The sequence below is a fragment of the Megalopta genalis genome, chromosome 12 (genome assembly GCF_051020955.1).
Source record: "Megalopta genalis isolate 19385.01 chromosome 12, iyMegGena1_principal, whole genome shotgun sequence".
NCBI classification, from domain to species: Eukaryota; Metazoa; Arthropoda; class Insecta; order Hymenoptera; family Halictidae; genus Megalopta; species Megalopta genalis.
Window position 1 is genome coordinate 5,000,128 of NC_135024.1, and position 10,744 is coordinate 5,010,871.

A 10,744-nucleotide genomic window follows, 5' to 3' on the forward strand; every position below is an offset into this window, starting at 1 on the left:
CACACAGCTAATACACGTGTAAATATCAAATATCTGTGTAAATATCAAATATCTGTGCTATCTTGTATACATACGAAGATTGAGTACGTAACATGGATTTAGGATTGGCATTAATGTTATCAATAATTGACGTTTACCAAATCATAAGTGTACCCGTTCAGAATATGTACACTGGCATTGATAAAGCTGACACGAATCTTGTTCAAGCATATCCTATACTTGTACCATCGAACTTGGTAAATAAGTATGTGTACAACACCGTTTATAATTATTCGCACGACTCTAAACAATTAAATGATGCAACATTATGCACACTAGATAAAATCATTCTATATTGCAAGCCTGCAGACAATTTGATTGCCTGCATTTTATAAGATCTGCAGTTCTAGGAATTACATAGCTTACTGCCTGATTCATCTAACAAGCTTCAGGTGTATATAAACCTGTTATACAACAAAACATTTTTTTTTTAAGTAACGTAGGTATGCTTTCCTTGCAAAAACGAAATAAATTGTACAAAATTCTCTTGTTCAAATAATTATGGACGGTATTGTATAATGTATAAAAAAGGACATCATCCGGTTACAAAGGATTAAAAACGTATTGCATCTCAGGATTAAATAATTTGAAAAAATATATTTTTTGTCGTACTTAACACTGAAGAGATTCGTATGTAATTTAGTAGAGATATTTTTCTGTTGAATCGCTAATTTATGACTTTCACGAATAAGCAACGTATCGTGTAAGCATTTCGGATGTAAATGGAATCCTTCTGCAAGATCATCTGAACGTTTCGTCAATGTTACCAGAATTGATATACAGATACCTATTGTTATTTGATCCCTCGACGAAGCTAAGTATAATATTAACGAAACGGTGAGACATTCTTATCAAACAGAGGCTAAAACCTCAACGACCCATAGCGTAATCACACCCACGCGAATGCAAATATTTCTTTATTTGTGTAAATAACAGCTACAATATTTGCTAGGTAATTCAAATCTGCTTGAAGGACACGCTTTTCCTTGAGAAATTACTTGACAATGTGAACGATTGCGATAGTTATACTTGCATGTTCTCGAAAATGATCGAGAACGAGTCAATGAAATCCATCTCTGCTATAATAAAAAACGATACAATGGACAACGGTATTCAGGAGTTTAGACAAACAGTACAAGATTGTGTATTGTGGTGGAAGCTATTCAAACGCTTCAACAAGAACGCAAATCCTCGACATGAACTGGGCAAATGTTTGTTTCAAACAACTTCGACTGTAAGCGACATTGTACAATTGGAAAGATAGTGGCAAAACTTATAAAACCCTTCTTACAAAGTTAATTCACTTTTAGAAATGTAGAGAACCAGTTCTAGATAAAATTAAATTCTTACTTAGTCCCACTAAAGAAGAATGAACATATTGTTTGGAACAACGTAAAACTTAAAAATAATGGAACGCGGATGGAATGAGTAATGTTCTTACATAAAAACAATGCTTGATAAGGTAATAAACAACTATATTTCTGTATAAAATGGAACAAATCGCATACACATAGTCATTCACATTCTTAATTTACTTCTTTCGTTAACGACAAGAAGAAATAACAATCTAATTAGTCGTCGCTGTATTATCGCTGCGACTTAGACTTTTTCTATGATATTCGCTAAGTTTCACGCGATCACAAAACAAATTGCTAAAACATTGTTGAATTTTCAACAACGAAGATCAAGAAGTAAAATCTCAACTAGAACGTTGTCACTCTAAATACTTTTCTTCCATCTTAGGTTGAAAATCAGTCACAGCTTCCTTGTTCTTAACCCATATGTTGAAATCATTGCCACTTTTGTAATGACGAACAATGTTAAAAATACCTACTATTATATACAGCATTGCTATCACAATGAAGTAACCCCCATAGATAAAATACTAAAAAGAAAAATGTTCTATTTATAGGTATATAAATACTTTCTTGGTTATTAAAAAATACACAATAATTATTTTGTATCATGTTATTTGAGTGTTTAAAGGTTATAATAATAAGAACAAAATTTGTCACCTGACACCTCAGAGTTAATCCTAAGTTTTCATTCAGTACAATGGCTGTCAATATGCTTTGTAATGCAAGTGCAAGAAATGTATTTATTCCAAATACTAAGCCATAACTATCCTCTGATATATTCTTTGCAACTTCAAAACTAAATATAAATAAATAAGTTAATGGAATCGTTTTATGGTGAAGACAAATAGTTACATTAATGAATAATTTTACCTTGCAACAGTGATCATTGTATGATAAATAATTCCAAATACAATGAAAGAGAGGTATAGCAACCAAATATTATAACTGTACGAGGAAACTACTAATAAAATGCCTTCCATAAATGACATAAATGATACCACAACGGCTCCTATCAAAGACCAATTAAATGGTACTTTTCCAATGCAAAATACTGTTATTGTACCTATTTATAAAAGTAAAATATATTATTAGTAAGTAGTAACATTGCATGAAAAAAAAATCTTTACAAGTTACAAGTCTAAAGTAAAGGAAAATCCACCTAATTACTATTATCACTGAAGTTGTATTGTCATCATTTAATTATCTTTCACTGATAAAACTCTATAAGCATTAGCTTGAAAAATTTTGAATTTAACATTACGTGTTTTTACATTTCTCGATGATATAAGGTGAAAAATTAAACTTATACAATAAAATATATTTACTCACCTATGATTGTATAAAGAGCTTCAACAGCTCCATTATAAATCTTATCTTGAGGAGAAACTGCAGTTTGCCAAAGCAACTGTATATAACCAGTAACTTGCAAATATCCGCAAGTTGAGAAGGAACACCATAATGACCACTTAACTATGTGTCCATTCGAATAAGCTTCTAAAAAATCTTTCCACAATAAAGCATAAGCTAGTCTTACTTTCTTCACTATTGAAACCTTTTTATTGGAAGAGTCAAATTGAATATGATCTTCAGATAATTGTGGTACTGGAGTCAACTGTTGGTCTGATGCTGTTTCAATGGTTACTTCAGAAATACAATTTTCATTTTTTCTATGAAAGTAAATAGACTTTCCAACAGGAGGTAAAAAAAATGCCCAAATCATTGCAAATGTAACAGCTAAAAAATTCAATTTACTTTATGTGAACACTTATAACTTCTCAACGAGCTGCGTATTACTTTCAAAAAATATATAAGTAAAAATATGTCAATACCTGATAGGGTAAGGTAATTTAGTTGATGATAATCCAACATATCAAAAGAAACTGTTAATTGTGCAATAATACCAGACATACAACGACCAAATAAAGATGCTGCTTTTGTGTGGCTTGTTACTTCTTGATAATGTTCTTTATCAACTTTAGCATAAATATATGTGTAATAAGCTACTTCTGTGGAAAAGAATAAGCCATAAAAGAACTCCATAATTTGCATAGTCAAAAGATTCTTTCCAAAAATGATTAAAACGTAGGTGATTGCACCAGATAGACCACATAATATAATGACAGGCTTATATTGGACAAAGTCTGTTATTAAAAACACAACAATTAATGTTGCAAAGTAAGAATATGTAGAGACAGGAAAAATTTCGTGGTTCACCTGAAAAATTATATTTTTATACAATCCTTTATTGGATATAAACATGTTACACAAGAATCATACATATCTTTACAAACAAAAATATCCTAATCACATATACAAACAAAGTACATTCTGTACACACTAAGAAAATAAACAAATTCTAAAATTATTAATTTAAATAAGGAGATTTCATGCCTATGAATAAATGTAACACACAATTCAGATCGTACTCACTTGAACACTTGTAAAATTTTTCCATGGGCCAGTAAAATAATCAGTGACAAAAGATTCGGAAGGTCTGAATTCTTTGAAACATCCAAATACACATAAAATACATGAAATTACTATCCACTTCATCTTAATAACCTTTGTTTTTCTTCGTTTTCAGACCATGTTCTAACAACATTCTTTAAAATTGAAATCTTGTTATGCTTGGTACCCTCACCACCATCAAGTGTAATTAAAATTAATTTAATATTTATCATGTATCTACTAGAGGTCCCGATTTCGAACGTGTATTAAAAAGCTAAAGATCTGTGATGAAAATTGAAACTTACATTCTTCAATATATAGTAATGGGACCTACTCCTGCACGCTCTTCTTACTCCCTAATATGACGCACACAACACCACCATTTTATTGCGCATGCAATCTGCAGTGGATTCTATCTCAACATTGAATCATCAACTAATCAGAGCAAAGAAGATTTCTATATTAACCCTTACTAACGGATCAAGCTATGGCTTAGAGGTGTCAAGTATAGGTCCTATTACTGTACTCTCATAAAAGTATTACAAATGAATTGAGGAGCTTTCCCAGATGAAAATGACAGCATGAAAACACGATATCATTTGGAGTTTCTTCAATAATATTATAATTTTTTCATAACATTATGTATCAATAAAAAATGTTTGTTTACACAAAAATTCAATTACTGTTGGAAATATTGTCACAAAAAAAAGCGTTTGAAATAGGGATCTCTAGTATCTACAACAGAAGTAATTTTGCGAAATTGCAATTTATATTAATCGCATCTATAAACCAATGTACAAAATATTTTACACTTACTGTCATTGCTGATCGTGAGGTTTGTACATAATTTAAATTGATTAATTATGTTATACTAAATAAAAGTATAAACTTGTTTCTCCCACTTTCTTGCAGTTCTTCCCAATTCACAAATGCAAATTAGCATTGGGTAGAGGAGCCAATTACTGTGCCGTGTTGGTGGACTTCAGGAGGTTTCGCTACTAAAAACAACTTTAGCAATTTAATTGACATTTCTTAAGTACTTAAAAATAAATGTCACAGATTCTCTACCAATATAAATTTTCCCATGAAACAAATATATAAAACAAACTTTCTTTTAATATTAGGAGAAAGAAAGAGAAAAGTTTTGACACCAGTTACTGTGTGCCTATGATCTATAAACATCAAATATTGGGCTTCAGTTACTGTGTTCCCTCTCTGAATATTGTGTTTCATTTACTGTGCTCCCTCCCCGAATACTGTGCTTCAATTTCTGCACTCCCCCATAATAAGTCATTAACAAGTTCACATTGCAGACGATTGCTTTAATAAAATTTTATATTTCTGCTCTTTAATACGTTTTACCAATTCAATTAACATTGTGATCTTACCTAGAACGATTTATTTTACTGAATATTGATCTTTAATTTTAACGAATAATTAATTGTGTTGAAATAAAAAAAATTTAATATGTCTTATTCGATAAACATTTAGTTATCCTTGAAAATAAACTAAAGGCATAGTAATTGGCCAGTCCACAGTAACTGGTTGCATTACCTGCACTATCCTACTTGACCCTACCGTCACCTCCATACATAAGTACTGTGCCTTGCACAGAAGAAGTTCGCTGAGAAAAGTGTAAGACCGATCCCCACTATTCCATTCATTCTAACGTCATCGCAGAAGAGTAGAGCAAACGCGTTTCCCTTATTGGCAGAAATGATCCCTTCCTATCAGCCTCAAGTGCACGCAATACGGCGATGTTGAGGACTACGCCACCTGACTACCATCGCAGCATCTCGCTCCCCGTGGTCGCCCAAATACTACACGCAGTAGGAATGGTTTCGGTAATGTCATAGAACAGTGGAAACTACGAGCGTGCATGTCAGGCGGAGCGAGTAGGAATACCTATCTTGCCCGCGTACCGTAACGGTTGACTCCTCCTGAGCAAGGCACAGTATGCAGTTACGGACGCGATCGCTGTAGGTCGCGGATGTACCACTCACGATGACTCACGAACACGTGGTCACAATCATATTGAATTTTAATTGGAAAAAATTCTCTATACCTAAATGACAATTGAAAAACTGTTTTAAAATTAAAGAACATGTAGTAATACCTCAGGTTTTGCACGATTTTTCTATCTCCCTTAGATTTTGCAAGTATCCCCACCATTTTACTGCGCAGCCAATCTGCAGTGAATCGTGTCTTAGCATTGAGACATCAGCCAATCAGAGCAAAGCAATTTCTAGTCCTATTCTGGATAACGGAGCATGCTGCGGCCGGAGAGTCTTGCAAAACTTGAGGTATTACTAAGTATAAGTGGTACCCCGTGTTCCTTCCGAATCGAGCGGTCACGACCAGTCACCATACGCACACTGACATACACTGCTTTCGTAACTACAACTGCTATCTGCTATTACCGCCACCACTACCATCAGCTACCATCACTGCACAGTCGCGTGGTCGCACAATCACTGGGCCAGTGTGTTCAGATTGCGACGTAAACCAGCGCAGGAGACTCAGGGTGGGGATAGTAGTGGGGATATCACTGGCATGATAGTCCACGTTACATGCTTCACGACGGTTGATGACGGTCAAGCCAACTGTGTACCTATCTATGATCAGAGCTCTCAAATTCCATTGGCAATCCATTGGAATCGCCCAATCCTACTTGTGAGATCTTTTCCCCATTTGGAACAGATTCCGAATAACCTTGTCATAACTTTGAGTGAAAATTCCATGAACGTCAGGATGCTGGGAGGTCTACATGTGCACTGCACTGAGCTCGCGGGCAATGTTGCCAGGGAACTGATGGCGAGTGGGGCTCTCCGGACGTCGCACTCCCCGCAAACATCCCCAAGCTCCTTTTTCCCCTACCGGAGAGTCTCGGATAAGAGGACATTGAAGTGGTGAGGATGCATTGTGGCCAAAAAGCTGACCTACACATCATCACGTGATGGCTATGACGCGTAGGTCAGCTTTTTGCTACACGGTGTATTCCCACCGCTTCAGTGTTCGCCTTTTAGTAGGAATAGGAAGTTTGTAAAGGATTTCGGACATCGTGCAGACGTGAGGGACGCTCTTATCTCGCAAGCAAAGTTAAAATTCGAGCATATGTGAACTGTAAGGGCGCAACGAGCATATCTTATGATGAAATAATACAAGTGACAACACTGTTCATATGTACATACGTAGATCGAAAATTTTAGGGTCACGAATATCAAAAATTTTCATAGAAATTTCAGTTCAATGAGAATAAAATAATATACTCCGTGCCATCGTTTTTCATTTGTCTAAATATTCAATTTTTGTAAAGAAAGTATTGTAATTTTAGTTAATAACAATGTTTATTCAGATTTATTACCTATCATATAATCAGTGATAAAATTTAGTTACAATAGTCTTTGTTTTGCCAGAAAATAAGTACAGAAATGAACTAATTACAACTAAATACATATGTATCCAATTTTCTAGTTCTGTGTATGTACAATATACTCACATGCTTGTGAAAATTATTATTATTTTTGAGTTCTATAATTCTAATTGCATATAATCAAATTCTGATCTACATATTTAAAAATAAATTTAGGATGTGTAAGCAAGAATTGACTCATATTCATGTGTATATCATAGGCAGAGTTCCGTTTATGTAATTACTGCTCAACTATATTTTCTATATACATATCTACTTTATTATATTTTTATCTTCCCTTTCACCAGATGTCCTTATAAATATATATACATATACATATATTCATACTTAACTACAGTATGTATGTAATATCTCAGGTTTTGCACGATTTTTCTATCCCTCTTAGCTTTTAAAAGTATCCCCACCATTTTATTACGCATCCAATCCGCAGTGGATCGTGTCTTAGCATTGAATAATCAGCCAATCAGAGCAAAGCAATTTCTAGTCCTATTTGCTCCTACGGAGCGTATTGCGGCCAGAGAGTCTTGCAAAACTATTATTATTACTAGTATTACTGTATGTAGTTCGGATTGCTCATGCCATCCGCATCACTTTTTCTAAACACATTCTTTAAAGGTCTTTTACAATTTGAACTGTATTTATTGGTCTAGAAAATATTACCAATTTCCTCGCATGCTTTGGTGTAGTTTTGATGCATATAGATTATAGACGATCTACAAAAATTGTATTTTGATTAGATGCACACATAAATTTTTTTTATCCCAATATTAGTGGTGTGGTGACTTGATGACCGTCACACTGTAACAACATATAACATTGCGCATGTGACAACGATAACTCTGTGTACATATTTTGCTCTTGTAACAATGAAATAGTTTAAAATAAAAATTTGTAACATGGCTTTCTTTATGCTTGCATGTCATGTTTAAAAATTTAATTGTGTCAACAATTGATTGGACAGTATTCATACCTTCATTATGAAGTCATTCGGAAATCAGGTTTCATCAGATTGCAGATTCGTACTGGTCTAAAATTATATGAATAACGTTATTCTGAATGAAGAATTTCAGTCGGCAAGTCGGACGTTGTCATTACCGTATAATGTGATCTATTAAAATGTATCGCGCAAATGTAAGTAGGAAAATCACATGCTTTGATGTTTAATAATTCATATTTTCTGAATGGATTTTGAACTGCGATTTTTAAACAATATAGCATAGATTATGTAACGTTTATCTCAAATACATTTCCTTTACTCAATATCAAAACTTTTACATACATTCGAGAGATAGTAAATCTGTGTAATATTCAAATTTAATTTTTTCCATAGCAAAATGGACAACCGCAAAGAGTAAATGCTGAGCCTCTTCATCAAAATCGAGTCAACGGAAGGCAGCCTGCACCTATGAATATTCCAATGACAGTTTCTGAACAATTTAGAGAGTCCTGGCTCACTGCTATTATTGGACTCATTATGTTTGCAACTGGCATGTGCCTTTTATTTTGGAATGAGGTTTGTAATTATACTATTCTTTCTTATTATATAAAAATATTAATATTACAAAAATATATTGTTAATATTATAGGGAAGAGCAGTAAAGGTAGCGCACTCCTTGGATGAAGCTTTGCGTAATGTAGCAGTCCTTCCAAATACTATTAAATTATTACCTGAATATGAAGGCCGATTAATACATTTATCAGGTCCCTTAAAAATATCTGAACCATTAACTGAACCTGAATATGGAGTAATTGTATCAAGTGTTAAATTGAAGAGAAGAGTTCAGATGTACCAGTGGGTTGAGATAGAAGAAGAACGAAGGTACTTTACTAGTTTCATTGAAAAAGTAGTCTATTATGTCGTCTACATTAACTGTAATAATTTTTGTATATTAGTTTTGGCGAAGTAACAGAAGAGCATTACTATTATACAACAGAATGGAAAGATAAACTAGTTGATTCTGATCAATTTTATATTAGAACTGGTCATCATAATCCAAAAGAAATGCCTATTAAAAGTCAAATACAAATTGCAGATGAAGTTAAAATTGGAGCATTTACTTTAGGAAGTGAAATGAAGAAGAAATTTAGTGACTTTATAGAAGTCACCAGCGATGAAAGACCAGAACGTAAAGATATTAAAATGCATTCTGGCTTATACTATCATAGTTCAGATTTGTGGAATCCTCAGGTATATCTTTTATGCTTCTGAATAAGGTAACAAATATAAAAAAATTAATAGGTCTTTTTTATAGGTAGGAGATATACGTATACAATTCTCCTATGCAGGAAAAGCAGGAGAAATCTTTTCTATAGTTGGTATGTTAGAAAAGGGAATTATTGTACCATATGTTACATCGCATGGTGAAGAAATTTTACTTCAGAGGAAACACAAGATGACAGTGGATCAAATGTTCCATTTAGAACATGTACATAACTATTGGCGTACATGGAGTATTAGGTAATTTATTAATTATCTTCAGCTTTCATCATATGCGTTATTAATAAGTTCATGATTATTTCAGAGGTCTTGGGTGGTTGGTTTTGTTTCTAGCAGCAACATGTTTAGCAAACATATTAAGAACAGTAATTTTAAATTCAACGTTCTTATGTGGAATTATTGCAATTGAATCTTTAAAAATGTCAGTTTCCATGTCTATTAGTTTATTAGTGATAGGATTTGCTTGGGTATGGTATCGACCAGTGATTGGACTTTGTTTAGCACTAGCATCAATTTTACCTTTTATATACTCTACTTTGACATCAGGATCTCAGACGCAACAACGTGATAATTATAGAAGGTTATAAATATTGATCAAGAACTAATATATTATTTATACAAATACATTTATTTATAAACAATTTTCTTCATATTTATTTGTATTTAAATAATTTTACAGAAAGTACAAATTCTTAAAAAGTATTATACGTTATTAATTGTATTATTTACACAAATACTAACGATTTTGTATTCTCGTCGCATATTAAAAGTTGTTAATGGAGTGTAAACAATAAACTATTTTAGTAAATAATAATTTGAATCGTCAAATTTTTTAAATGATATGTATCAAGATAACTTTCTTTAAAATAGTATCATTTACTTTTATTAATATATAGGGTGTTCCATTCCGGGAAATGAGAGATTCCGGAGGTCATACGGAGTAACTTTCTTCTTTACAAAAATTTTCTCCGAGGCATCATTCACGAGTTATTAACAAAAAGCACTGGCCAATAAGAGGCAAGCTCGACTGACGCAAGGCACTCATTGGCTTGGCCGCCTCGCGCTAGCTGATTTCGCCTCTCATTGGTCACTGTTTTTCGTTAGTAACTTATAAACAAAATTGCATTTTCGCTAAGGAAAAAGTTATTTCAAATGACCTTATTTCAAGGAACCTCTCATTTCCCGGAAATACCATAATTTTGGGACACTCTGTATATGTACTTTTAGAAAATTGTAATATTTTTTACC

At 33.1% G+C, this 10,744-nt stretch overlaps 2 protein-coding genes across 24 annotated transcripts; one reads left to right on the top strand and one right to left on the bottom strand.

The window, feature by feature from the left end:
• Positions 1-1,497: 1,497 nt before the first annotated feature.
• Positions 1,498-6,628, bottom strand: LOC117229010 (thiamine transporter 2). Of its 17 annotated transcripts, none has more exons than XM_076525726.1 (9): positions 6,172-6,437; positions 5,768-5,910; positions 4,662-5,665; positions 3,828-4,000; positions 3,227-3,611; positions 2,727-3,131; positions 2,268-2,460; positions 2,055-2,193; positions 1,498-1,924 (listed from the first exon to the last, which is right to left on the bottom strand). In XM_076525726.1, the coding sequence occupies exons 4-9, from the start codon at positions 3,948-3,950 to the stop codon at positions 1,754-1,756; spliced, it is 1,416 nt and encodes a 471-aa protein (XP_076381841.1). In that variant the 5' UTR covers positions 3,951-4,000; positions 4,662-5,665; positions 5,768-5,910; positions 6,172-6,437; the 3' UTR covers positions 1,498-1,753. The 17 variants fall into 17 exon arrangements, with proteins under 17 accessions (XP_076381841.1, XP_076381839.1, XP_076381849.1 ...); XM_076525724.1 differs by having other exon boundaries at positions 5,751-5,910; XM_076525734.1 differs by having other exon boundaries at positions 4,662-4,840; positions 5,424-5,910.
• Positions 6,629-6,837: 209 nt separating this feature from the next.
• On the top strand, positions 6,838-10,310 carry Tmem43 (Transmembrane protein 43). 7 transcript variants are annotated; one of them, XM_033485158.2, is made up of 7 exons: positions 6,851-6,968; positions 8,341-8,409; positions 8,609-8,791; positions 8,865-9,097; positions 9,172-9,466; positions 9,531-9,736; positions 9,801-10,310. In XM_033485158.2, exons 2-7 carry the CDS (start codon positions 8,395-8,397, stop codon positions 10,081-10,083), a joined length of 1,215 nt encoding a protein of 404 aa, XP_033341049.1. In that variant the 5' UTR covers positions 6,851-6,968; positions 8,341-8,394; the 3' UTR covers positions 10,084-10,310. The 7 variants fall into 7 exon arrangements, with proteins under 7 accessions (XP_076381858.1, XP_033341049.1, XP_076381857.1 ...); XM_076525742.1 differs by having other exon boundaries at positions 6,873-6,968; positions 8,287-8,409; XM_076525741.1 differs by having other exon boundaries at positions 6,881-6,968; positions 8,240-8,409.
• The last annotated feature ends 434 nt before the right edge of the window (positions 10,311-10,744 follow it).

Coding starts and splice junctions, on each gene's coding strand:
- LOC117229010 (XM_076525739.1), bottom strand. CDS start 3,950: ATGAAGTGGATAGTAATTTCATGTATTTTATGTGTATTTGGATGTTTC. Junction 3,132..3,226: donor AAATTACCTTACCCTATCAG/GTATTGACATAT, acceptor TGAATTTTTTAG/CTGTTACATTTGCAATGATT. Junction 1,925..2,054: donor GATTAACTCTGAGGTGTCAG/GTGACAAATTTT, acceptor TTTTCTTTTTAG/TATTTTATCTATGGGGGTTA.
- Tmem43 (XM_033485158.2), top strand. Junction 9,467..9,530: donor CAGATTTGTGGAATCCTCAG/GTATATCTTTTA, acceptor TCTTTTTTATAG/GTAGGAGATATACGTATACA. Junction 9,737..9,800: donor TGGCGTACATGGAGTATTAG/GTAATTTATTAA, acceptor TGATTATTTCAG/AGGTCTTGGGTGGTTGGTTT.